Genomic DNA, 27,875 nt, shown 5'->3' on the forward strand with positions numbered 1-27,875 from the left:
GTTCCAGGACAGCCAGGGCTATACAGGGAAACCCTGTCTCAAAAAACAAACAAACAAACAAACAAACAAACAAACAAACAAAACAAAACCAAAACCCCCTGCCCCCTGCCGCCCCCTGCCCCTCTCCCTCTGCCCAGCCATGGCTGGCCCGGACTGAAGCTTAGTGGAAACTGTGATTGAAACAAGATCTGTACTGTTAGTGAGCTAAATAACAAGTACCCTTGAGACTAGAGAAATGCTCTCACAGATTCCCTGGGGCTCGAACTCATGGCTGAATTCAGGACAACTGAACAAAGTCCAGTGCCATACTACTACTCTAAGGTTTGTCTGTAGCTCTTGTAACAGTCAGTATGTTTATATGTACATTTATATTACATTTATAAACAATCTTTTTCAGGGCTGGGGAGATGGTTCAGTGGGTAAAGTGCTGACCACACAGGCCTGAGGGCTCAACTTCAAATTCTCAACACACACTTAAAAGGCTAAGGACAGTGAGGATCAGGCAGAGTCAGGAGGATCCTGGGAGCTTACTGGCCAGCCAGCCAGTCTAGTCAATTTCTCCCTCTCTTCCTCACTCCCTGTCTCCCTCTCTCCATGTCTCCCCCTCTCTCCTCTCTCCCTCTCTCTCTCTCTCCCTCTCTCCCTCCCTCTCTCTCTCTCTCTCTCTCTCTCTCTCTCTCTCTCTCTCTCTCTCTCTCACGAGGAGAGCCTACTGCACAGGTCATCTTCCTGGCATACCAATGCTCTCAAGTTTAACTTACAACCAAGAACGAAAAAAATGAGCAAATTGAACAAAGTCACTTAAAAAAAAAGAAAGAAAAGAAAAAAGAAAAACCACAAACCTTTGGGTCTTACTAAGTAGCCCAGGCTGTCCTCAAACTCACAGCACCGGCTACCATCTCCCAAGTTTTAAGGTTAAATGTGCATGCCACCAAACTGGGCCAGAACCACTTTTAAGAAAAGAAGGAGGCAGCCGGGCGTGGTGGCGCATGCCTTAAATCCCAGCACTTGGGAGGAAGAGGCAGGTGGATCTCTGAGTTCGAGGCCAGCCTGGTCTACAAAGTGAGTTCCAGGACAGCCAGGGCTACACAGAGAAACCCTGTCTCGAAAAACCAAAAAAAAAAAAAAAAAAAAAAAGAAAGAAAGAAAGAAAAGAAGGAGGCCATACATTTGCATGGTCTCCATAGCATGCTGGTGGAGGGGACCAGGTAAGAGAGGTCTACTATCGCTTGTCTTCAAAACAGAACCTGCCAAGGCATGGCAACAGTTCCCTTATATCATTTCCAAAGTTAGGAGCTAATTCAAACACTTTAACATCTTTTTTATTTTTACTTGTGTGTGTGTGTGTGTGTGTATTCATTGGTATGTGCTTGTGAGTATAGTTTCTGTGGAGGCCAGAGGCATCAGATTCCCTGGAGCTGGGACTGCCCACAAGGATTCCAGGAATCAAATTCAAGTCCTCTGCAAGACCAATATCTGCTCTTAATCTGTGAGCTCTCTCAACAGCCTCCAAACGCTAACTTTTAATTTGTGTAAAGCTTTGATTTGGGCTGGAGAGATGGCTTAGCGGTTAGGAGCACTGACTGCTCTTCCAAAGGTTCTGAGTTCAAATCCCAGCAACTATCCATAATGAGATCTGACACCTTCTGGTATGTCTGAAGACAGTTACAGTGCACTTAATTATAATAATAAATAAAGGTTGACTGGAGTGAGCAGAGTCCTAAATTTAGTTCCCAGCAACCATCAATACAGCTACAGTGTACTCATATATATAAAATAAATACATAAATCTTTTTTAAAAAAAATTTGTTTTAAGAAAGCTAGTTTTGGATAGGTAAAATTCTAGGATGAAGGGAGAGACACATATTACACTGAATAGCATAATACTAATGCTTTATATTTATAAATCATCCTTTTAAGATTTTAGTAAGCAGGCATGGTAATACATCTCTGTAATCCAGTGGTTCCTAACCTTCTAATACTTCGATCCTTTAATACAGTTCCTCATATTGTGGTGATCCCCAACGGTAAACTATTTTCTACTGTTGTTACTTCATAACTGTAATGTTTCTGTTTTGAATTGTAATGTAAACACCTGATATGTAACCCCTGTGAAAGGACTGTCTGATTCCCAAAGGGGTGGTGACTTACAGGCTGAGAGCTGCTGCTGCTGTAACCCCAGCACTCAGAGGGCTAAGGCAGGAGGACAGCAAGTTCAAGCCCAGACTCAACTACTTGGAAAAATCCTGTTTCAAAAAGATTCTAGCTCCTTGATAATAAGTTACAGCTACCCAATCCTTCAAAAGAGGAAGCATTTCTGGGTAACAGATGAAAATAGTAGTTGTAGTAAGTAAAGCCAAGGAAACGATCTATCCTGCTATCTCCCTTTGCCCCTTTTCTATGAGAGCAATGTTCTCTTTTGTTAGCAGATAGAGTTCCTAGCTAGGATATCCAATACCTGCTTACTCCTTTTGGCTGCTAGCAGGGGGTTTCACTGATAAGCCTGTCTAGAAGCTCCTGCTTCTTACAATAAGAGCAGAGAAATGGGCCAATGCTAATCTTAGAGAGGTACTAAGATCTTGCAGAAGAGGGCACTTTTGTTTAGAGCAAATGGGTATTTCTTAACAAGTATCAGCCTCAAACTCTCAGGCGTAGGCCATGAGCATGCTTTCCTTGGCTTAGAAAGTGGGTGTGGGTACCTCAGAGCTGATGTGGCCAGTCTGGACTGAAAACCACTACTGGGATTCTGGGCAACTTCCTATGAGGTTAGCAGTTGTGATTCTTCCTCTTGTTGCTTAACTTCTCTTTGCTCTGCATAGGACCTATGAATTACATTTAAGAGACCTTAAAAGCCTGTGTCAAAAACTCCCAACCTGGGCTAGAAAGATGGCTCAGCAGGTGTCTACCACTAAGCCTGAGGACATGAGTTCAATCCCTGAAATTTACACGGTGGAGAGAGAGGTTTGACTCCTGACAGCTGTCCCCTGACTCCTCCCCCAGAATCATGTTCAACAGTGGCTGACACCTGTGCTTGGGAAAATGAACACTTTGTGTCTGCTTGCATCTTGGTGCATCTACAAACTGGGTAAATAACTAGACAGTTAATATAAATGTGCGCACACACACATAAATAAATATGATAGATTTAGGTTACTGCATAAAAAACCAACCCCCATTGTACTTATAGACCCAACCCAATTCACTGCTAAGGTAACACTGCCCATGGAGCTAGAGTACTTATATTTTTTTAAAGATAAAATGAACGTAATTGAGTAAGGCTTAAGGAACTAAGGAGCTATGCCTTCACTCTGCTCTAACACGGCAAGAACAGCCAGGAATACGGCAATGCCAGGGCCACACCCACATAACAGCCAGTGGAGTCGTCCTTACCACGAATGCTGCTCCCCTTGCCAACTTTACTATGGAAAAATAAATGAGGTTGTATCAGTGTATTATTGCTAGTAACAACAAACTATCACACATTCAACAGTTTAACAGTGCAAACTTGTCATTCTTTATCCCTATCAGAGTCCATATAGAGAGCACCAGGCAAAAATCAAGATGCCAGTGGGGCTGCTTTCCTTTCTGAAGGTGTTAGGGGCAAATATCTGTAGATGACTCCTCCCCCAGAATCATGTTCAACAGTGGCTGACACCTGTGCTTGGGAAAATGAACACTTTGTGTCTGCTTGCATCTTGGTGCATCTACAAACTGGGTAAATAACTAGACAGTTAATATAAATGTTTCTCTCACAACTTTAGCAGCCGCTCTTCCCCCAAGAATTGGGCCTCACGAGCCACAGAATTCTAAGGGTGAATGTATATGAACTTGGATAGGAATAAAGTCACAATTGTATTTTCCCTAATCTCTGGCCAAAATGTACCATTTTCTTTGCTCATAAAGAAAGGCATAATTGCAACAACAGTAGTTGAAACAATAACTAAAACACACTAAATGTTGTTTGTTTTGAAGTACTAGGAATAGAATTCAGAATCTTACCTCTATTAGTAAGCACTTCACCAGCCAGCCACCCCACCCCCACCCCACCCCCACCCCACCCCAAGCCAATAGTAGGTTTTTGTTTTTTTGTTTTTTGTTTTTTTTGGTTTTTCGAGACAGGGTTTCTCCGTGTAGCCCTGGCTGTCCTGGAACTCACTTTGTAGACCAGGCTGTCCTGGAACTCAGAAATCCACCTGCCTCTGCCTCCCAAGTGCTGGGATTAAAGGTGTGCGCCACCACTAACAGTAGGTATTTTTGTATGATGTAATTGCTATAGATACTGAAGTATCATTTGTGCTTGTCTTTATTTAAAAATTATGGTAATTAACTAGATTTCTAGATTTTATTATTTAAATAATCAAAACGAATATGCTAAGCTACGTATGGTGTTTCATGCTTACCAGCTCAGTATTTGAGAGGCTGAGGGAGGAGGACTGTCCTAATTCAAGGCCACCTTGAGCTGTATAGTGAAAGCCTGTTTCAAAATACAAAGTAGTACATGTTACTAATATAAATGGTTTCCTTTGTGAGCTATGTATTTTATATGTTCAAGTATTTTGTTTTGAGAATGGGTCTACACGATGAGCCCAAAACACACACACAAAGGAGAAGGACTTCTGAAGTAGAAAGGAGAAGAACAAAGGAAAAGGCCTTCTGGAAGGGTGGAGAGAGGAGCCTGGAGTTGGCCATTTTGCTAGTTAAGGAAGATCACGAACAGGGCTACTGGAGATCTCAGAGTACAAAGGCTGCTGTGGTCAGCTAACACAGAGCTGCAAACATTCAGCTCCACTCTGGCTGTAATTCCTTTTCCTCACTTCAAACCAATCACCACTGGGTCAGGACGACGACGACAGGAGGATCAGACACTAAAGGGTGGATTAGCTTCTCCACGAAAAAGCAAACCCAGATCAGACCTGTCTTGGAGTGAGAAGGAGCCCCGGCTGGCCATCTGACAAGCCAAGCCTGAGCCAGAAACAGTTGAGCAACAGCTGAGCTCTCTTCTGGGGATGAGGTACTTGTGGCTACTCTCTGCAGCAGCTACCCATGATTTATTCATGCGAAAAGTGACTTTACAGTGCTGAGAAGCTCTTAGGACCCAGGGAAGAGAATCAGTGTTCTTTTTCCTCCGCTCTGCTTCCAGCCTTACCAGCTGCCAGCAACAGCCACGTCATGGGAGCTGACCCGATGCTGAGGACGCAGAAAGGCTGAAGCCCCCTCAGAGACTACAAGTCTGGCCACAGCCTTTGTTATTTCTCACATGCTCCATAGGCCAATTCTAAATAAAATTTAGGTTGAGTTCTTACTAGTCATCAGGAAAAGTCTTCTCTCTTTCCCCACAAGAACTTTCTAACTACTTCCTCTATAATGCTAAAAATCAGGTAAAGTGCAGAACAATTTAATGACATATAAGATAATATCTGTCCGTCCATCTGTCTGTCTGTCTGTCTATCTACCTATCTATTTAATCTACTTTTTTAAAAAAAAAAAAAGAATGGGTATCGCCGGGCGTGGTGGCGCACGCCTTTAATCCCAGCACTCGGGAGGCAGAGGCAGGCGGATTTCTGAGTTCGAGGCCAGCCTGGTCTACAGAGTGAGTTCCAGGACAGCCAGGGCTACACAGAGAAACCCTGTCTTGAAAAACAAAACAAAACAAAACAAAACAAAACAAAAGACTGGGTATCTATCTATCTATCTATCTATTTAATCTACATTTTTTTTTTTTTTTAAAGACTGGGTTTCTTTGTGGAACAGCCCTTGCTCTCCTAGAACTCACTCTGTAGATCAGGCTGTCCTCGAACTCACACAGATCCCACCTGCCTCTGCCGCCAGAGTGCTGGGATTAAAAGTGCAAGCCATGCCCAGCAACCTATGAAGTCTTTTTTATCCTTCAGAAAAACATGACTGTTCATTATTTGTGCTGATCACTAAAATGAAGGTTTGATAGTATTGCACATTGCTGCTATCAACTAAAGTTTTATCAGAATGTGGAATTTCAACTTCTGGACTTTAACATTTATTATTATTATTATTATTATTATTATTATTATTATTAGAGACAGGGTTTCTTTAAGTAGCCCTAGCTTTCCTGGTCACTCTGTAGACCATTAGTTCTCAACCTATGAGTTGTGACCCTTTTGGGTTTTGAATGGCCCTTTCACAGGGGTCACATATCAGATATCCTGCATGTCAGATATTTATATTATGATTCATAACAGTAGCAAAATTACAGTTTTAAGTAGCAATGAAAATAATTTTATGGTTGGGGATCACCACCACACGAGGAACTCTATTAAAAAGACTGAAGCTTAGCAAGATTGAGAACCACTGCCCTAGACCAAACTGGCCTTTAATTTAAGAGATCCTTCTGCTTCTGCCTCCTGGGTGCAAGAACTAAAGGGACACGCCCAGCCTCCAACGCCTGAACTTCAAACCAGATTTAACCACATGTTTTGAAGCACAATGTGTTCCCACAAGAAGCCAAGGCAGACCAGAAACCCTTCTTTTGCCTTAGGAAACAGAGTCCTGCATAGCCCTGCTGGCCTGGAGCGTCCCCTCCTTCTATCTCCACCCTTAGAGTACTACTACACCCAGCTTTACAGAGAAACTTACCTGTAATTATTTACTATTGTGAGTTCTAGGTGGTTAAACTATTAACTAAACAAAACAATGCACCTATCCAGGAATCCTCATTGCAGGGTGTGGTGGTGCTCGCCTTCAATCCCAGCCCTAGGATGCCAGACATGCAGATCTCTGTGAGTTAGAAGCCAGCCTGGTCTGTGGAGCAAGTGGCAAGGCCAGGATCTTGTCTTAAAAAATAAAAGGATTCAGAATCAGAAATTCTGCTAAAACTAAAGACGAGGGTTGAGGTATGGTTCAGCAAATGAGGGCACCAGCCACACAGAGCTGACAGACCCAAGTCTGATCCCCTGAATCACATGCTAGAAGTAAATTGACTTGAAAGTTGTCCTCTGACAACCGCCCCCATGCCACCCCCCACACCATCATCACCAACATTTTTTAAAAAGGCCAAAGTAGGGTTTGTGTCAAGAAATTTACTGGAGGGCTGGAGAGATAGCTGGTAAAGTGCCTACCACTCAAACATAAGGACCTGAGTTCAATCCCCAGCAGCCACATAAAAGCCAGGAATGAAATGAACCTCCCACTACACTCACAAGTGTACCCTCCAAAACATATACACACCTGGAAAATAATTAACTTCCTTTAAAGAAAAAAAGAAATTTACTGAAAGATGCTAAGGAGATAGTGAACCAGTAAGATGCCTACCGTGTAAGCATAAGGACCTGAGTTTAGCCCCAGTTCCCACCTAAAAAGCTGGGCATGGTGGCACACTGGTATTCCCAGTGCTGGGAAGGCAGGGCTACTGGCTAAATCAGTCTAGTCTAATCAGCAAGTCCCAGGTCCCAGTGAGAAACTGTTTCAAAACACAAGATGCATGACTCCTGAGGAACAATGCGTATCTAGACCTCTGGACACACAGGTATGCATACACACACACACACAAGCCCATCCCTCCCACATGAACTTACACATATATACTCACAAATTTACTGAAGACAGGCTAAACGTGGGGAACACCCATGTGCATGCTTTACAGAATACAGAATTAAAACACTGACAGGGAAACTGTCACTCTTCTCATGTTTTCTTTCTTTTCTTTTTGTTTGTTTGTTTGTTTTTGTAAAATAAAATTTCCAAATTCTGTCCAGATTGAAAGAAGTTATTCCATATGCACTCAAGGTTGAAAAAGAGCTCAGCTGGGATTGTAAAATGGTATAAATATAGAGGTTCTTCAAAAAAAGATTAAAAATAGTATCACCATATGATCCAGCAATCCCACTACTAGGAATAGATCTAAAAGAAGCAAAAGAGGAACTGTATGTTTGCACACTCTTGTTCAAAAGCACATTTCGTAATAGCCAAAATGTAATCCCAGTGTCTAATGGCATATGATGGGATATTATCCATCCTAAAGAAAGTACTGATATTCACCACAAGGATGAATATCCTTGAGGATATTATGCTTAGCAAAATAAGCCTGCACAAAAGACACATACTGACAGTATCTGTTCCATGCCTGCAATCTCAGCACTCGGGTTACAGCAGGAAGATGTATGACTGAGGGTACCCTGACCTTCAAAGATCCTAGGGTTCCCTGAACCTCATAGATCCTATCTCAAAACAAAACAAAACAAAACAAAAACAAAACCAAACCAAACTGCTAGGATTACACTTGTATGAGGTATCTACAAAGGTCACAATTGGAGGTAGGGGCAGAAGGATCAGGAGTTCAAGACCATCCTCAGCTGTAGACCAAAAGGTCAGACTGGGCTACATGGGGCCTTGACTCAGGAATAAATAAATAAAGTAACAGTGAGTTCATAAAACTGTTACTCATAGAAACTGTCACAGTAACACATGACTGTAGTCACAGTTATTGAGGAGGCTGAGGCAGAAGGATCAGCCTGGTAAGATGAGCCTACATAGCCGGGTGGTGGTGGCGCACGCCTTTAATCCCAGCACTTGGGAGGCAGAGGCAGGGGGATTTCTGAGTTTGAGGCCAGCCTGGTCTACAAAGTGAATTTCAGGACAGCCAGGGCTATACAGAGAAACCCCATCTTGAAACCCACCCCATCCCCAAAATTTAAATTACATTAGTGTGTGTGTGTGTGTGTGTGTGTGTGTGCGCGCATTGTAGCACTTATGTGGAGGAAATCAGAGGGTAACTTTTAGGATTAAGTTCTCTCTTGGCTGCCTAGAATCAAGCTCAGGTTGTCAGGGTCATCAGCAAGCACCTTTATCTTGCTGGTCTACATCTAAGACTTTTAAACATTTAAATTTATAACATTATATTACATCTCTTGTTAATTTTAAATATCAGAAGGCATATATAAATAAGTCTTTTGTTGTTTTTGTTTTAAGACAGGGTCTGCTATATAACAGCCTGGCCTTGAACTTGTGACCTTTTGCCTCAGCCTCCCAAGGGCTGGGACTACAGGCATTCAGCCTTTGCACATGGCTCTGTAAGTAATATTAGACTAATCAAAGACAAATTGTTCAGCATGACTTTTCTAGTCTCTTGCCTTTCCTTCTTTATCCCAAGTTATTTTCCCAGACCTTTCTCTAGTCAATAGGGTTTAGTTCACAAGAGAGTAATGAGAAAAAAAATCCTAATTGGCTTGACATAAAACCAAATAAAGACACTGATGTTTGACGTTTGGCCAAAATCTAAGCCAATGACTTCATTTCTCTATATTTTTTTTCCCTTCCTTTCAGCATAAGAAAAGCCACCATAGTTTCTCCCTTTTTATTTGAAAGAGAAATCTCCTGTGGTTCTGGCAGGCTGCTGAACCGATGAGCAGATAAGACTGGAGGACAAAGGGACCTGCTTCTGTTGTGAGCCCTTTCCTTACAGTAAGCTGAGCAGTGCAGTCATGTGTGGTATAAAAACCTGCACGCACTTTTCCATCTTTTGAACATAACATTGAGAAATTAAAATGCCCATGGCTCTAATTCAGTGCCTTGTTTTACTGAGAGATCAACTCCATTCTAGAAGAAAGCTTCAACTGAGTATCAGGATTCAAGTCTACATCAAAGATTTGGATTCAGGCTTTTCATTAATGATTTCTGATTTGTTTTAGAATTCTTTTGATTTCAGGGTCTCCTACTCTACTGAATGGCATGTATATTTTGAGATGTTCCTCATGGGCCTATCTTTTTATTACTGTACTGACATGACTTCTTGGCTGTAGAAAAGAGCAGATGGTATGATTAACAGCAGCAGCTGTCCAGAACATTACATGCATACCATGAATTAGTTTTAAATGCTACATGCCTCAGCTTCCTAATACTGTAATGCCTATTTTTTTGTTTCTAAAATGTTAACAAATCACAATAGGAAGGTTAACTTGGGCTGGGATGTAGCCCAATGGTACAACAGTAGAATGTTTAAAATACTTCAGATGCCTGGTTTCAAGCCCTTCTCTCCTCTCTCTCTCTCTCACACCACACAAACACACACACACACACACACACACAATCACACACCAACTTAAAACAATAGGAAGCCACTGAAGCCATCAACTGCCTACTCTGATGACTTTTAGCTGATCAAGTCAATCTTATTAATTAGCTTTGTTTTCTAACTCATTCAGTTTTGTAGGAGTTTTGACTGCTGAAACCCTTATCAACAAAAACAGCCCAAGCTCTCTAAAATAGTTTAGTTTTTTTATTGTGTAGAAACAACTGTTCCAAGTATTTCACATCCTAACAACCTTCATAAAACCAGTAGTAAACACAGCACCCTCTGTTGACAGGAGTGTGTGAGTGTGTGTGTGTGTGTGTGTGTGTGTGAGTGATTCTACCACATCTTTCTTACTCTGCCCATTCATCAGGATCTCCGAAAACCCACTGATTTAGTTTCCTAAGACGACGTCCCATGAAGTCCAGTGTGGTGCCTTGATCCTTCTGCCTCAGTCTTTCAGGTGTGTTGGGATTTACCACACCAAGAAACTTTTCTTTCTGTCAGGAAATTTAGCTAACAGAATACTTTGTCCAAAAATAAGCCAGCAAAACTGAGCTTGGTGGAACATGCTCATCCTACCATTCGGAGGTGTAGGCAGGAGGATTGACTGGGAGTTCAAGCCACTTTGGCTACATGAGAACCTATCTCAAATGATAACAAAACAAAAACCAAAGTTAAAATAAGCAAGAAAACAGCCTAGATTAGCATCAGACTTTAAAACCTACTCTGCAATCTTCTGTGTACCGAGGCTGACCCTGAACTTTCAACAGAGCCCCCTGCCTCAGGTCCAGAGTAGCTGAGATTATAGGTTTGAGCCAATAGGCCCAACTTAATTTCTTAATTTTTCAGTGTTTTTCTTTCACTATAACTGTGCAGAAGTCTAAATTCTTTGTCTCATATCTAAAGCACCTGTTAAAAATATAATTTATAACTAATGGTTGCTTAATAAAATCACTTAGTGAAGCCTTGGTTTCTAGAAGAGTAGTATTCTGGGTCAAATCTAAAGATATCTAGCTACTGAGGACATAGTTCAGTGGTAGAATGTATAACTAGCATTTGCAAAGAGCTGGGTTTGACCCCAGCACCTGCTTTCTGTGGTAGAGCAAAGTAATTCTGACTTTCCCTCCCTCATTTTTTGGGAAGAAGACAAGAGATTTTTACAGTCTTAAGAAGTATCATGCCTCTATCAACTAACTGGATGAGGTCAATAAAATCACAGCTTCTTGCATTTCACTAAGAACTCTAGACAACAGCTCCTCCGTGCCAGTTTCAATTTTCAGGTATTTCACCCATCATCTCAGAAGTTACTAACAGTAGCTGTTCTCCATGATTTATGAGAGTAACTATATAAAGATACTTAAACAGAAATAAAGACTCCATTAGCGGCAAGTTATTCTTTCTCAGAGTAGCAGACATCATTAGACAATCTGCTGTCATTAGCACCAGCAACCACTTTATGATTATGGCCTTCAATTTCTCAACATAGTAAAAATTTAACTATGGCCATGTTTAAAAAAAACAAAAACAAAAAACCCTCCAAAATCTAAACTTTTTCTAATGTAAGGGGCACCTCCAAGCTTTCAGACACACGCTATGTACAGAATTTAAAGTTATTTAACTCAGTCTGATACTGATTAGCTACTGTCAAGAGAAACAATAACCAAGAAAGGAAGATAACTGCATAGACTCGGTACTGAAGACGTTTCTAAGCTGGAACTAACTGTACTGAGTGGTATGAGTCAGTGTTCTCATAAAACAGCCCAAAACATCTCTCCTGGTGCTGTTAACCCATGACATTCCACACGGGAAGACAAGGAGGTCTTGGTTGTTTTGCCAGCAGCTAGCTCTCATTTGAAATCTAGATATTTATTATGGGAGGCAGTTTTTCCCTTCACATTTACAGATCTGTTTCCAAGCACTTTAATGCATCCTTTTAACAGAAACAAAAGCTTTCTGATCCGTGTAATCTATTTCTCTCAACCAGCATTTGCCCCGATTCCTGGAGAGATCAAAGGAGTCACAACCTAACTTTCATAAACTAGAATCCAGAATGGGCTTTGGGTAATGACCAGGAAGTGCTGGGTATAACAGGAGGATCAGTGGGCGGGTCATGGTCCTTCCCTAGATCACGTTTCCACTTTCGGTGCAATAAAACAAGGGAACTGATGGTCTGCACCTCATTTTCTTATTTATCATGTTTAAAGTCAGTCTGCCCAGGACACAACCAGCAGAACTGCCCGCTGAATCCCTGGGGTGACCACACCTCAGGGCCAGGGGACGGCCTAGGTTGCTCTTGGCTATTAAGGATCCGAGGTGAAGCCACCACACCCCTCATCGTCTCTTCCCGCCCGGGCTTGGGCAGCCAGGCTCTAGGGCTCGTTTCCTACTCAGGGCCCTGGAGTCCTGATTGCTGACACCGAGCGAAGATTTCCCACCAGGCCCACTATCCTCAAAGCCCTCGAACCCTTAATAAGGGTTCTCTTTTGGGGGGCTCTTTTCTGTCTGCTGCCCCAAGAGTGGGAACTCACGGCTGCCGCGGCGCCAGTGAAAATATCCTCCCCCTCGGTGTCGCTGTCCCCAGCCTCGGGTTCTGACCCCCCGGCAGCCCCTTCCGACTCCGGATCCATGCCAGGGAAGGGCGGAGGGAGTCGCTCCGAAGCGCTACAGCCACCACCTCCTGACGCCATCTTCCTCCACCCGTGGCGGAAGCAGCAACAACAACTTTATAGACAGTGCCGCGAGCAAAGCGCTCCAGTCGTGTGAGGTGCGCGAGGGCCGTTATGGACTCAGAGGGACCGTCGGGGCGGAGCTTGGGGGAGCGACCTAGGGCGGGGCCTGGGCTGCTGCTCAGCCAATCCAAGCTCTGAACCGCAAGGCTGCACTGGGGCGGGCCAAGTAGGCAGAGGAGGAGCTAGAGGCTGCGGAGTTCCTCCGGGTCTTTGTGCCCTGCATAGCTCTGTCACGCTTCTAAGGTTCTGTTTGAATAAAGAAGTCTGTGACTAACAATGTTTGAAAACCTCTGCATGCCACCTGCTCATGCAAAGCACAGTGTTCTCAGAGAGATTCAATAAATATTTTTGATTGAGGGCTGAAACGACTGCAGGAAGTTTTGCCACTTAGTTTTTGGACATTAATTCATTTAACATATACAGAGCATTCACTGTGAGCTTGGCACCTTACTGTGAGTTTCAAATACAAACACAAAAGCTCCTGGCTCACAGTTTAATGAGGCAGTCTTGTAAGTCAACAATTTAAACACACTCAGTGTTACAGTGTGCAACAATAAAAAGAAGTTATAGATTTTTTGAGAAGCCAGGCTTCACACAAAGGGGAGATTTCCGTGTATTAAATTCGGTCGTTAAGAATTTTGGGTTATAGCCGAGCGTGGTGGCGCATGCCTTTAATCCCAGCACTCAGGAGACAGAGGCAGGCAGATTTCTGAGTTCAAGGCCAGCCTGGTCTACAGAGTGAGTTCCAGGACAGCCAGGGCTACACAGAGAAACCCTGTCTCGAAAAACCAAAAAAAAAAAAAAGTTCCCGGGACTTAATCACAGGTTGGTGAGTCGAAGTCAACTAGAGTTTAAAGATAACATAGGTTATGTTATCACGGACTAATTCTGCAAGATCCTTTCTTTTCAAGGAGCTGAAACCTGCCACTAACACCACAGAGGTGGTTTGCTTTTCTGGTTGAAACCACCTTAGGCAGGCCTGAAATTCTGTGTCCAAAGCTGGCCTCAAACTCAATGCTCCTCCCTCGGCCTCCCAACTGCTGGAATTACAGGCATGAGCCACCAGGCCTAGCAAAGTTGGCTGTTTACAACTGCAAACTCAACATCAGGGGTGGACTCCCTTACAGATAAAGTAAACTGCTTGAAGGTCAGGAGAGTGTCTTAGTTTGTAACTTTTATTCCTGCATACACATTGTGTATGGCAAATTAAGTGTCTAATAAATATTTGAGGTGGAAACACAATCAACTCTGTAACTGGCACCCATCACAGCCATGAACACACACAAAAAAGGTTAAGAAATGCTTTTTTTTAGGATGTTCATCTCCGTTATCATTACTACACATTGTGAACACAGATAAAGTTCTCTCGCTGTAATTTGGGTGGTGGTCGGTAGAAATCCTCCCCATGGAGAGAAGCTGAACTAAACTAAGTTTCTAGGAGATAAAAAAAAACTAAGTCTTCCCTGTCCGTAGGCATGCCTATCAACATTGGTCTCCCAAAATAACCCTTTTCACCGCAAAGGAAATCCACTTCCGGCCTGGTCAGAAAGTAAGAAAAATTTGTTTGGAAGTGGCTTCCTCTGAGAAATAGCTGTAGAGTCTCCGTTCTAGAATATCTTCCAGTAGTAGTAACCTTGATCTCCTTTCCCCTACCTCTTTAGGATTCATCTTTAGCTCTTCCTAGGAACTGAGTGGGGCACTTGGTGACGTATAACAGTCCGTTACACGATCCTCTGGCTAAGACTACAAGCCCCATATGCATTTCGCCGACGCTCGGCTACCGCCCCCTTAGACATCCCAGCATGCAATGCGCCTAACGGGCCGTAAGGATTTTTCTGTGCCTTCTAAATCGAGCAAAGCATCTTGGGACATGTAGTCTTTACTGCTAATTTCCCTAGGTCCTTCGCGTTGCAGTTTTGAGTCCCGCCTATTCTCTGCTCCCCTAAACCTTTACACATGTCTTGGTTTATTTGAAGACCAGGAAGTTCTCTCCCGAGGTCGGCTGCGGAAAGACGGTGGCTCGGTTGGGACAGTCGCCAGGGATGGCGGAACGTGAGGATGGAGCGAGTGTCTGGGCTGCTTTCCTGGACGCTGAGCAGGGTCCTATGGCTCTCAGGCTTTTCTGAGCACGGAGCTGCCTGGCAGCCCCGGATCATGGAAGAGAAAGCGCTAGAAGTTTATGGTAATTTACCCAGAGCACTATTTGACGGTGTTTGAGAGGCGGCATTGGAGAGGGGGTGGAGGAGGGCCTCGCCCTCACCCTTGGGCTGGAGTGGACACTTGGGGTTTTTACCAGACTTAGAGGGAAGCATGTTCTTCCGGGTCCTAAGTCACACAGCAATGTCTGGCTATTTCTAAACCTGGAGCGAAATTGAGCCTGGAACTCATAAACGCTTCGTTCCCCCGGACTGCCTACAGCTCTAGGGACTGTCTCAAGGGGTGTGGGCAGAATGAGCCTACAGTGGTCAAGGAGCAAAGCATGCCTAAGATTTCACTACTCGAGAGTCTTTCCTTCTTTAGTTCCTGGACTTGCGTTTCTCCCGCCATAACTGAGGCCACTGTTTGGTAATGGCCGAGTTGGGGACTGGCCCAAGGTCATAGCCACTCTCTTGTGTGACAGAATCAATAGGAAGTGAAGAGGTAGGGATAGATATCTCAGCGAGAGGCTTTAACTTTACAATTTTCTTACCCAGTTAAGTGTGTTCGTGTATTCTCTCAGAGACTCTCCACGTTGAGGGACTGTCTTCATTGTACAGATGGGGAGGGAGTGGTTTAACAAGTACCCAGAGGGTCATATTGCATATTGTCAGTAAGAAACAGAGAAAACCAAACTTGTGATTGAAAATGTAATGCCTGGCCGGGTGTGGTGGCGTTCGCTTTTAATCCCAGCACTCGGGAGGCAGAGGCAGGCAGATTTCTGAGTTCGAGGCCAGCCTGGGCTACAGAGTGAGTTCCAGGACAGCCACGACTACACAGAGAAACCCTGTCTCGAAAAACCAAAAAAAAAAAAAAAAAAAAGAAAGAAAGAAAATGTAATGCCTGTTCATGTTCTCTCTCTCTTTCTCTCTCCCTCTCTCCCTCTTTCCTTCTCCACTCTTGATCCTACCTCCCCAGCCCCTCTCTTCCCTCCATTGACCATTTGTAGTATTATTTATCAGGATTGAGGAGAAAATCCAGAGTCTCATACAAATTAGGTGTGTTCCACCACTAGCCCTATTTTTTTGAAAACGAAAAGGCCAAGATGTAGCACTAAGAGAGACGCTCCTACAGGATACAGTTTAGGTAGAATTATAGGCCAGGAAGAAGGATCGCAAAGATGGAATGGCCCGGGAGCTAATCAGGTTCCCTTATCTCTTGGTAGAGAGGCAAGGCTGACTTAACCCCAGGCAGAAGATAATCGCTACTGTACTATCTCCACAAAACATTCCCATCCTACCATACCTCTGCATATAGCATCTGGAAATACAACTCTTCAAGAGAGATGGTTCTAGTCCTCAAGTTTGCATTGAATGACACCCACTTATGCAAAAATACAAAATGCAGTCGGAGGTCATGAGCTTAAGTAGGAGGTATGGAGACGCAGAGGAAAGAGAAATTGATTAGAAACATCTGTGATGATGTTAGTTACTTGGGTAGGTCTTGAAGAGTAATTTGGATATGTCAGAGGTCGCATGCGCTGAAGAAACTAGAGTAAAATACGGAGGTGAGAAGACAGAATTGGCTATCCAGAAGGAGGCCCCTGATGGCGACTGCAGGTGGAGGTGTGGTCGACTGTTTCTTTAGACAGTAGACTGGAATTGAATACTGAAGTTTCTAATGACCTTTATTACATTTAGTTACTTTGTGCGTGTTTGCAAGTCACAGTGCAAATACGGAAGTCAGAGGACAACTTGCTGGAGTTAGATTTCTCCTTCCAGCAAGTGGCTCCTGGGGATGGAAACCCAGGAGGTTAGGCTTATTTGGTGGCAGGCCCCTTTACCCACTGAGTCATCTCACAACAACCACCACCACCACCCATTGAAACTTTTAAATATAAATGAAAGAATCATCTTTTTAAATATTAAAAAAGAGGGTTTTTTTTTTTTTTAATTTTTTTATTTTAAGTCTGTGTGTGTCCATGGAGGCCAGAAGTGTTGTGTCTCCCTGAAGCTGGAGTTACAGGAGGTTGTGTATTGCCAGTTGTGGGTGCTGAGAACTGAGTTTAAGTCCTTTAGAAGAGCAGACCTTCATGTCAATACAGAGCAACAAAAACTTAGTTGGGGGTGAGAGGAAATTAGGAGAGTAATGTGAGAACAAGCTTGATATCTTTTTTTTTTTTTTTTTTTTTTTTTTGGTTTTTTCGAGACAGGGTTTCTCTGTGTAGCCCTGGCTGTCCTGGCACTCACTTTGTAGACCAGGCTGGCCTTGAACTCAGAAATCCGCCTGCCTCTGCCTCCCAAGTGCTGGGATTAAAGGCGTGCGCCACCACGCCCGGCTGGCTTGATATCTTTTTAAAGAAATCAAACTTCTCAAATCACTAGAAAGGGGTAAGGTTTAATTTCAGGGTTTAGTAGTGTTCTAAGACTATAATACGGCTTTTACAAATGAAGCTTAGAAGGAGAAGCTGAGGAGAGGAGGGGGGAAAGCCTGCTTTTACAATCCCGTAATAACCTGCTAAGTGAAGGGGAAGTTTATCCTCTTTCCTATCTGCATTTTCTTTTTCTTTCTTTTTTTTTTTTAGTTCTTTGAGACAGGGTTTCTCTGTGTAGCCCTGGCTGTCCTGGAACTCACTTTGTAGACCAGGCTGGCCTTGAACTCAGAAATCCACCTGCCTCTGCCTCCCGAGTGCTGGGACTAAAGGCGTGTGCCACCACGCCTGGCTCCTATCTGCATTTTCAAATGTCCTATTTTATCGTTAAGGCCAGAAGACAGTCTAGGGAAGGAAAGTTTGATGGATTTATTTTCCTGGCTGCTTTTGAGGTCACTGGGTAAGGTATGAGCAGTAGAACATCAGACTCACCTGAAATCCTGCTTCTCTCCCCTGCCCTCCGTTTACCACTCTCCTTTTTATTCTATTTTATTTTCCTCTGTGAGCTTGGGGCAGGACGACCTCGTGTCCTTGCCACCGCCTCCTTGAGGTCCAGCCTTCTTAATTCCCTTCTCTTCTGCTTCCTTTTACCCAGCTCCATTCACAGTGTGATTTCCCTTCTGTCAACCTTCCATTTGAACTAAAAACCACACTCAAATGTCCCTAATCTTTGTCAAGATTCTAGCTTCCGTCTAAAGCCTCTGCCCCACCCTCCTGCCAAGGCTTTTGGGATGCATTCTCTGATCTGTTGGCTCCCCACTTTGCACCTTCCCTACCAAACTGCTTTCTTGTAAGTGACTTGTTGAATAACCAATCCAAGACCACTTTAGCCTGAGTTGTCCTGTAGTGTTTAAGGTTGGCCACCTCTGGCTCTCCTCTTCTGATTCTTTTTGCTTTTCTTTTCATGCTGGCCCTTTTTTTCTTTTTGAGAGTCTTATTATGTAGCCCAGGATAGCCTTGAGTTCAAATTCTCTCACTTGTGTTCTTCTGTAGCCTTTGCTATGGTTAAACACGTCTCCTTTCCCTTCTCTGTTCTTTACTTTTCCATTTTGGTCCTTTTCTTTTTGAGATAAGGACTCAGTGTGTAGCCTAGAATGGCCCAGAAGTCAAGATTTTCATCCTTCAGCCTCCCAAGTGCCAGGATTATAGCCGAGTGCCACCACAGCCAACTTTTCAAGGATCCATTTGTGGATTTCCTTCCCTCTATACCAAGGAGCCTCAAACTAGGCTGCCTATAAGAATAACCCGAGGGTGCTCAACAGTTAAGAGCACTTGCTGCTGTTGCAGAGGTCCAGGGTTCGATTCCTGGCACCAACTTGGTGGCTCACAACCATCCTAACTTCCAGTTCCAGGGAATCTGAAGCCTTTTTCAGATGTCTGTAGGCACCAGGCACATGTAGACAAACATTCTTAGCATAAAGATAACAACAACAACAAAGTTTTAAGAAAATAATCTGAGGAGTTTTAAGAAGTCTAGCTGTTCCGGCCATGCTTTAACCCAGTTAAGTTAGACTGCCTAGGATAGGGCCAAGACAATGTTTTTTTGTTTCAAGGCATTCATGGTAACTGCAATATCCAGCCAAGTGCTTCTTTTTTTTTTTTTTTTTGGTTTTTTCGAGACAGGGTTTCTCTGTATAGCCCTGGCTGTCCTGGAACTCACTCTGTAGACCAGGCTGACCTCAAACTCAGAAATTCACCTGCCTCTGCCTCCCAAGTGCTGGGATTAAAGGCATGAGCCAAGTATTTCTCGATGGATTCTATGAGTTCAATAACCACTCTAGCCTTGGTGTGCACTTAGTACTATACAACTGTTCACCTTTGCTAGAACACTTCATTGTCTGAAGCACCTCCACAATCACTGCATATGAGACTGAGCTAATTTTCTATCAGTCTGTCCACCATGTGGGTCTGAGAGATGGAACTCAGGTCTTCAGGCTTGGCTAAAGCACGGTGTCTTCCCCAGTCAGCCTCTATGGGCCGCCCCCCCCCCTTTTAATCTTAATACTGTTCTCCCAAATACTTGAGCTTAAAATCTGAGTTATCAGCCGGGCGGTGGTGGCGCGCCTTTAATCCCAGCACTTGGGAGGCAGAGGCAGGCGGATTTCTGAGTTCGAGGCCAGCCTGGTCTACAAAGTGAGTGCCAGGACAGCCAGGGCTACACAGAGAAACCCTGTCTCGAAAAACCAAAAACAAAAAACAAAAAAAAGAAAATCAAAAAACAAAAAAAAACCAAAACAAACAAACAAACAAAAATCTGAGTCCTCTCCCTCCTCTCTGTATCCTTGTCTTGTGGATGCAGAGAGTTGCCACCTGTTAGTTCCTGTGAAACAACTTAGTTGCTTGTCCTGTCTCTGTCCCTGTTGTCATCTGCTGATTTTAAGCCGAGCTTTTCAGTGGCCATCTCTAGCTCTTCTCTTTGGTTCTGGTTCTTGCAGCTAGTGTGAGTAAATTAGCAGTTGACTGTACCCTGCTGCCCTTCCTACTTCCTTATTCTAAATCTCCTGAGGAATCCCTATTGCCTGTGGCTAGTTGTGAAATACCCTGGTGGGTGGGCCCCATGGGCCCCACCCTTCTTCTCTGCTCTTTCCTTTGCTGGAAACAAGCCAAGGAAGCGCCTGATGGTTCTTTCCTTCTGTCTTTTGTTTTTTTTTTTTTTTTTTTTTTTTGGTTTTTCAAGACAGGGTTTCTCTGTGTAGCCCTGGCTGTCCTGGAACTCACTTTGTAGACCAGGCTGGCCTCGAACTCAGAAATCCGCCTGCCTCTGCCTCCCGAGTGCTGGGATTAAAGGCGTGCGCCACCACGCCCGGCTTTTTCCTTCTGTCTTAATGTGATTTATTGACAAGCTGTTCATTTTCAAAGGCTTAATCCCACCTTCTCTCCAACCAAGACTCCTCTGGGGCTCCCTTCACATTCTCCCCATTCACAGTTCCCATGGTTTTGAATTAAGACTTGGATGTGGTCTAATAATGATCTAAGAAAATTGTTTTCTATTAGTAGAAATTTCTGTCAGATACTTTGGAGTTGCTGAAATATTTGATTAAAAGAAAGTTAGGAGGATGGGCAGTGGTGGCACATGCCTTTAATCCCAGTGCTCAGGAGGCAGAGGCAGGCACCTTTCTGAGTTTGAGGCCAGCCTGGTCTACAGAGTGAGTTCCAGGACAGCCAGGGGTACACAGAGAAACCCTGTCTCAAAAAACCAAAAAAAAAAAAAAAAAAAAAAAGAAAGAAAGTTAGGGTGGGGTGGTTGGGCCTGAAGAAATGGCTCAGCATTGGCTGTTCTTGCAGAGGACCTGTGTTCAGTTTCTTATGCACATGGCCACTCACAGCTGTCATTCCAGGGGATCTTGAGGCCCTGGTCTGGCTTCTGTGGGCACTACATACCCAGAATACACAGACATATATGGAGACAAAACTTACACATTTGAAACTAGTCCGTGCTTCAGCTGAGATAAGAATCCTCATCCTCACTTAGAATATTCATATTTTAATTTAATACCTTGTCTCTGATGCTTCTAGATTTGATTCGAACTATCCGGGACCCAGAAAAGCCCAATACTTTAGAAGAACTGGAAGTGGTCACAGAGAGTTGTGTGGAAGTTCAAGAAATAAATGAAGATGACTATTTGGTTATTATCAAGTTCACACCAACAGTACCTCATTGCTCTTTGGCAACTCTTATTGGTAAGGGTTGTGTGTGTGTAAGTGAGTGTGCATGTGTGTGTACATGGGTGCATGGGAATTCTAGTTTTTATTGGTAAATGTGTGTCTGTATGAATGCTTTTTACATTTTTAATTAAGTTTTTTTGTGTATGGGTGTTTTATCTGCATGTATGTCTGGGTACCACGTGCCAACAGAGACCTGCTGAGTCATCCGACGGCAGTTAGATAAGTGGTTTTAAATATACTTTGTTTTAATTTTTTGCCTAGCTTGTCTTACGAGTGGCTTATTTTGGGGGGTAGGGTTCAAGACAGGGATTCCTTTTGTAGCTCTGGCTGTCCTAGACCAAGCTGGCCTCAAACTCATAGAGATCCGCTTGCCTCTGCCTCGGAGTGCTTGGATTAAAGGTGTGCGCCACCATGCCCGTCTTCTGGCATTTCGTAAAGCTTAAGGGTCCGTCCATTATGCCTGAGTGCCAGTTGGCCCAGCAGAAAAGGCCTGGCCTTTGTGGTGCTATTTTGTTCTGGTCAGTGCCAGCTCTGCTGTGGTACCACCTCCAACAGTCATCTTACACTGTGACCTTGCTTCACCATGTATAGAATGGACTCAGCTCCCTGGATTTACTGGGGCAGGCATGAAACTCTATTTCCTCATGGTGCCAAGGTCACAGGAGACCCACACTGGGTGGATGCAGTTTGAACTTTATGGTTTTTCTAGAGCCAGTAAGAAGGGATACAAAGATAATGACAGTTTTTCCCCTCTCATAGGGCTGTGCTTAAGAGTAAAGCTCCAGCGGTGTCTGCCGTTCAAACACAAGGTAAGAAGCTCGCTACCGCCATAAAACCCAGAGCCTCACGTGAGCCAGTGCCTGCCTGCTGCAGAGTCCCGTCCCTACTCCAGCTTGACTTGTGACACCTATTAAGGTGTAATTCACACATCATATAAGCCACCTGAAGTGGATAGCTGAGTAGTCTCTGATAACTCCTACAGGGTTCTGCAGCCATCTCTGAATCACTGTTAGAACACTTGCATCCCCTGCAATCCTGTATGCAGTCAAGTACGGTAATACATGAGGAACGCCACCACTTGGGAGGTTAAGAGAGGATGGTAGCCTGGGCTACACAGCCAGATCCTGTATCAAAAATGGAGAGAGAGAGAGAGAGAGAGAGAGAGAGAGAGAGAGAGAGAAGGAGGGGGCAGCCTACATTGATTAGCAGTCTCTCTGTGCTTACAGCATGCTCTTCTCTGCTTCTCTGTATAGAACAACCATCTATTTCCAGTCTCCATAATTCGGGATATTTCATTTTAATGAAATTAGACAGTGTGTGGATTCCTTGACTTACTATGTTTTTAGTGTTGATGTTTTAAAGTGTGTGTTTTATTCTTAGGTAGTGTCATATAATATTCCAATTAAATGGAGAGACCTTGTTTAATTTTGCTTTCTTACCAGTTTTTAGACATTTGAGTTGTTCCCACTTTTTGTTAAAATGGAGTTTTGGGGCTGAGGAGATGGCTCAGTGGTTAAGTGTGGCTGCTCTTGCAGAGGAACTGAGTTCAATTCCCAGCATCCACATGGTGGCTCCCAATCATCTATAACTTTAGTTCTTCTTTTGACTTCCATTGGCACATGATACACATACATACATGCAGGTAAAACATTTATATACATTAAATAAATTATATGTATAATAAATCATATATAAATAAATAATATATGTATATATTATTGTTTCCAGTAATACCCTTTATGGTGGTAGTGTTCCCTCCCCTTCCTGCCCTCCCCCAGTAATGGTTCTCAGTAGTTACGTCTAGTCACTACTATTTACTTCATTTAGGCAGGAGTAGTTCCTTGCTCTTATCTTTCATGATTTTGATTTGTTGTTGTTGAGACAGGATCTCATTATGTAGCCCAGGCTGGCCTTGAGTTCGGGGCTATTCTCCTGCCTTAGCTTTCCAAGTGCTGGCACTGGCATTATTAGCATCTGTCAGCACACTTAGAGATCTTGACACTTGTGAAGAGTGTAGTAGATATTTTATAGATTCTGTCTCAAATTGGGTTTTCAGATGTTTCATGATTAGATTGTTATTCATTTTTGGTAAGAAAACAGAACACATATGTTTTTCCTACATAGCATGAAGAAGCTATAGTTTTAGTTTGTCCCATCACGACAGCTATGCTATTAACTATTTGGTTATACTGAGGTATATTAGTAATTCACATAGGAGCAGGGGAGTAAGTGCTTGGCTCTTCATCTCTGTTTGTTGGCCTCTTTTTTTTTCTCTTGAGAAAGGGTCTTACTATGTAGTTCTAGCTGTTCTAGAATTCACTGAGTAGATCAGTCTGGCCTCGAACTCACAGAGAGACCTGCTGCTGCTGCCTTCCAAGTGTTAAGATTACAAGACTTCTGCCATTATGCCCAGCCTGTGGCTATTTCAGAATAATGAGTCCATAGTGAGTCATGTAAAGTCTCACCAGAGTTAAGCATTTGTTTTTCATGGAGTTTTGTACTAGTGGAGGAATCTGGATAGTGGTCTTTTTAATTGTGTGTTTGTATGAGTGAGAGTAGTGTGTTTGCCATGGAACATGTTTGGAGTCCGTTTTCTCTGTCCACTGTGGGTTTCGGGTATTGAATTCAGTCACCAGGCTTGTATGACAAGCACTTCTACCTACAGAGCCATCTCAACAGCTGAGTTTTGTGGTTTTAAAAGAAACTGAACTAAGTGGGGCGTGGTGTGCACATCTTTGATCCCAGCACTTGGATCTCTGAGTTTGAGGCTGGCCTGGTCTACAAAGTAAGTTCCAGGGTGCCCAGGGCTGTTGCACAGAGAAACCTTGACTTGAAAAGAGATTGAACTAGACGATCTCTAAGGTCCCTATTAGCTATAATCGTTCTGACTGTTTTCCTCTTGAAAACTCTTGATCTCTGGGCCGACTCTGTGCTGCCTTCTGCACAGGCTGGCCTCAGCCTCAGCCACAGGATTTGTAGCAGTTTTGTGGTTGTATCAAAAGCTCTTGTACTTAGGAGTTGACTAATTTGTGGGGCTAACAGGGCTAGACAAGACGGCTTTATTGGTGTTACACCTGGGAATAAACTAAGACAGATAACAGGAAAAGGAGGATGCTCTCGTAGGCAAGAACCTATATATTTGTCTCATTTTTGTCAAGCAGTAACTTAGTGTGTGTTTGTGTATAAAATATGCATAAGAGAAAAAATGTGTTTGTGTGTGTAGAAGTGAGGAAGAAGAAAGGACACACTAGTTGCTGATGTGGTGCCCCCGGGAGGTGGGACAGAAGGCAGATCAGATAATGATTTGGGAAGAGGGTGAGGGTGGGGCAAAGATCACGTGAGATCTGTGTGATTCATACAGAAATCCAAGGGCACGCCCCCTGCAGGTCAGTTGGTGGAAATGCTTCGTTCCATCCTGTTAGGTCTCTGATGTTCCCCATCCTGGGTCTGCCCTCCACACCTCTGGATGCTGCTGATGTTTTGCTTCTGTCTCTCTTCTCTCCAGTTGGAAATCTACATTTCTGAAGGAACTCACTCGACAGAAGAAGACAGTAAGTGAAGATGGCTTCAGCTAATACTTTTGTCTTGGGTACTAGGTTGTCAGCCAACTAGCCCAGCTGATATACTGGGGTGCCCTGCAAAAAAGAGGGGACACCACAGTTATGCTCTTCCTTCACAGGTGGGGAAGCCCAGGCATTTAAAGGAAGTCATTTTGTAAACTGGTTCTGATCGCAGGCTACATGCAGATGCATAAACGTGTCCAGCTCCAGAGACCTTGAGCTAGGAAGCCTTGGTTCTTCTCTGTGTGCTGTGTGCAAAGTTGAAACCAAAAACGTCACGAGTCATGTGTTAGGGGATCTTCGGGGGGTGGGGTGGTGATGGGGGTGGTCTGGGTAGGACAGGAATGGGGGCCCCTCTTCTGTAGAGAGAGGACAACCAATAGTCATTTGAAAAGTGAATTGTGGGATTATAAAACAGCAAAGGACAAAATGTCTCCTCATTAATTATGTGCTACATGGAAAACAGAATTTTGTACAAAAGATGGGAAACAAGGGAAGAGAAAAACACTGGAAGTGCTTGCTTCCTGCCAGGCTTGATGGCACACGCTTTCAGTACCAGCACTCAGGAGGCAGGGACCGGCAGGTCTGAGTTTGAAGCCAGCCTGGTCTACAGAGTGACTTCCAGACCAGTCACGATTGCACAGTGAGCCTCTGTCTCAAATAAATAGTAAAAGTGCTCGTGTGTTAGCATCACTAAATAGATTGAAAAGGTAGAGAAGAGCAGAGGAGAAAACGGGAGGTAATGGGTGAGGTGAGAGAAGATAGTAAGCCCTGAGAGCAAGCTGTAATAGTGGAGAGGCGAGGGAGGACACTCGCCGTTCCAGAGGGGCAGCCTGCCGGCCTGTCCTAGAAGCCTGTTAGGTACTGTGGGAGAACAATGAAAATCATGCCCTAGTTTTTATAGTTCTCTGGGGGATAAATGCTCCAAACCTAAGCTGAGGAATTTTATCTCTCACTTCATTTATTTACTTACTGTGTGTGTTTTGCTTGCATGCATGCCTGCATTCATGCCTCCAATGCCCTTAGAGGCCAGAGGAAGACATCAGATTCCCTGGAACTGGGGTTATTAGCTGCCATGTAGGTTTTGAGAATCACAGCCAGGTCTCCTGGAAAAGCAGCCAGTGATCTTAACTACTGAGCCACCTTTTCAGCCCTTACTTTATTTATTTTATTTACTTTGTATAATGCTAGGGATTGAACCCAGGGCTTCAAATGTGCAAGGCAAGAGCTGTTCCACTGAGCTATATTCCCAGTCCATTTTATTTATTTGGTTTGTTTGTTTGTTTGTTTGTTTATGAACTTGGTCTCACTGTGTACACCAGGCTGGCCTAGAACTCATAGAGTTCCTTCTGCCTTTGACCCCTGAGTGCTGGGTAAAGGCAGGCACCACTATGCCTGGCCAGACACTTAGAATTTTTGCCATGTAACCAGCACTATAGTTAAACAAACAGGGTTAAATGGGAAAAGCAGCAGTTTTGAATTTCACTCTGAATGTAACTGTAAAGAAATGTGTGTATTGATGATGCCCAGAAAGAAATCAAAACTGCAGTTGGTTGTAGAGTGGAGCACGAGAGAGTACTTTTCTCTTGAGACTGCTTTCAGGACCTTAGTCATTGCATTAGGATGGATTAGTTAAAAGCACTTGTTGTTCTTCCCAAGGACTGGGGTTCAGTGTCCAGTACCCACATCAGGCAGCTCACAGTCACTCAGAGCTTCAGCCCCAGGGGATCCAGTGCCCTATTCTGGCCTCCATATACACTTGTGAGCAGTGCACATGTGTGTGTGTGTGTGCCCAAGGGGAAAAATCTTAATAAACTATATGATGAGTTAGCTGTAAGTTCTCAAGGAGTTAAATGCTTTGCTTTAGCAGGCCGGACAAATGCTGCTGACCTCTCTGTCAGCACAGTTCTGTTAAATTTGTCCTTGTGTTTTGCAGTCAACAAGCAGATAAATGACAAAGAGCGAGTGGCAGCTGCAATGGAGAACCCCAACCTTCGGGAAATTGTGGAACAGTGCGTCCTCGAGCCGGACTGACCCCTTCCTAAGAGCCAGTGGCTTAGAAGTGTTGGATCTGCTTGTTTAAATCCTTTGTAAGATGTAGAGGACACATGTTGACTAGATAGGTGATTTGTACCTCAGAGCTTTTTTGTTTTTTGTTTTTTCGAGACAAGGTTTCTCTGTGTGGCCCTGGCTGTCCTGGAACTTGTTCTGTTGACCAGGCTGGCCTTGAACTCAGAGATCCACCTGGCTCTGTCTCCCAAATGCTGGGATTAAAGGTGTGCGACACCACTGCCTGGCCTTCAGAGCATCTTTTAAGAGGATTCTTTCAGAGCAAATTTCAGTTATGAGGTAGATTCTAATTGTTCAGTGAGTAACATTCTCAGGATTTCTAACTCAAGTGATCAGACAGAAAATATTTTCTAGTTATTATGTGTAAAATGTTACTATTTTTCTGATGACCATTCTGATACAACTGCTTTTCATGTCAAATATCTACTGTGCCCAAATGTATTTGATTTAAACCATTCTAAAATAAATATGACAGATGATTCTTTTAATGGCTCACCTTAGGTTTTTACTGAATTATAAATTCTAATGTAAATGTGAACTTTTAACAGGCATCTCCATAGCTGTGTTCTCTGATTATTGTGTAGAGTGAAGTCTGAGAATGGAAAGGTGAGACCTGCTTTCCTTTTGGAGAATGCTGGACCCATGCATTTAGAGTTGAGGGTCATATGTGCAGAGGGTCAGATGACTTACATAGTTTTAACTAATTTATTTTATGTGTATGATTGTTTTGCCTGCATGTATATATGTGCACCACATGCTTGCCTGAGGAGTTCAGAAGAAGGGATCAAATCCCCTGGAACTGGAATTACAGTTGTTAGCTGCCATGCAGGTGCTGGGATCGAACGTAGGTCATTTGGAAGAGCAGTGTAGGTGGGTGCTCTTAACCACTCAACAACCATCCATCTCTCCAGCTTCATATTCACAGTTTTAACTCCTCAAGAAGAGCGGAGGACCTAGCACAGTGAGAGTGCTGTGCTCGGCAAGGCCAAGTACCCGGGTTCAAACCCCCCCAAAGGAAGTAGTGTGAGGCACTTGTTTGTTTTGTTTTTACTGAATTAATCTAGATGTTCTGAGCTTTCTTTTTACTTAGCTCAGCCTGATAGGGAGAAGCGTATACCTTTGGAGTGTGAAAGGGTATGGTAGGCAGCTTGCAACAGAGCCTAATGTCCTCATCACCTGGCCTTTGTGCACTTGTACAGTCTCTTCCAGTCACAGCTGGTGGACAGACCCAAAGAAATGGC

The 27,875-nt window shown here is 43.7% G+C and overlaps 2 protein-coding genes across 2 annotated transcripts in view; one reads left to right on the top strand and one right to left on the bottom strand.

Moving 5' to 3' along the window:
- The window catches only part of Snx1 (sorting nexin 1), a 37,079-nt gene extending 24,244 nt beyond the window's left edge, over window positions 1–12,835 (bottom strand). Inside the window, exon 1 of the mRNA XM_021171418.2 lies at window positions 12,571–12,835. Coding sequence (XP_021027077.1) covers window positions 12,571–12,729 — 159 coding nt within the window. The 5' untranslated portion in view covers window positions 12,730–12,835. The remainder of the gene's footprint in view (window positions 1–12,570) is intronic.
- A 1,773-nt stretch (window positions 12,836–14,608) lies between these two features.
- Ciao2a (cytosolic iron-sulfur assembly component 2A) lies at window positions 14,609–27,130 on the top strand. The gene is made up of 5 exons (XM_021171420.2): window positions 14,609–14,953; window positions 20,855–21,019; window positions 21,764–21,813; window positions 24,510–24,555; window positions 26,501–27,130. Exons 1-5 carry the CDS (start codon window positions 14,830–14,832, stop codon window positions 26,596–26,598), a joined length of 483 nt encoding a protein of 160 aa, XP_021027079.1. The 5' UTR covers window positions 14,609–14,829; the 3' UTR covers window positions 26,599–27,130.
- Window positions 27,131–27,875: the final 745 nt, after the last annotated feature.

This window comes from Mus caroli, unplaced genomic scaffold, assembly GCF_978045245.1.
Source record: "Mus caroli unplaced genomic scaffold, Mus_caroli_1 scaffold_11, whole genome shotgun sequence".
Lineage (NCBI taxonomy): Eukaryota > Metazoa > Chordata > Mammalia > Rodentia > Muridae > Mus > Mus caroli.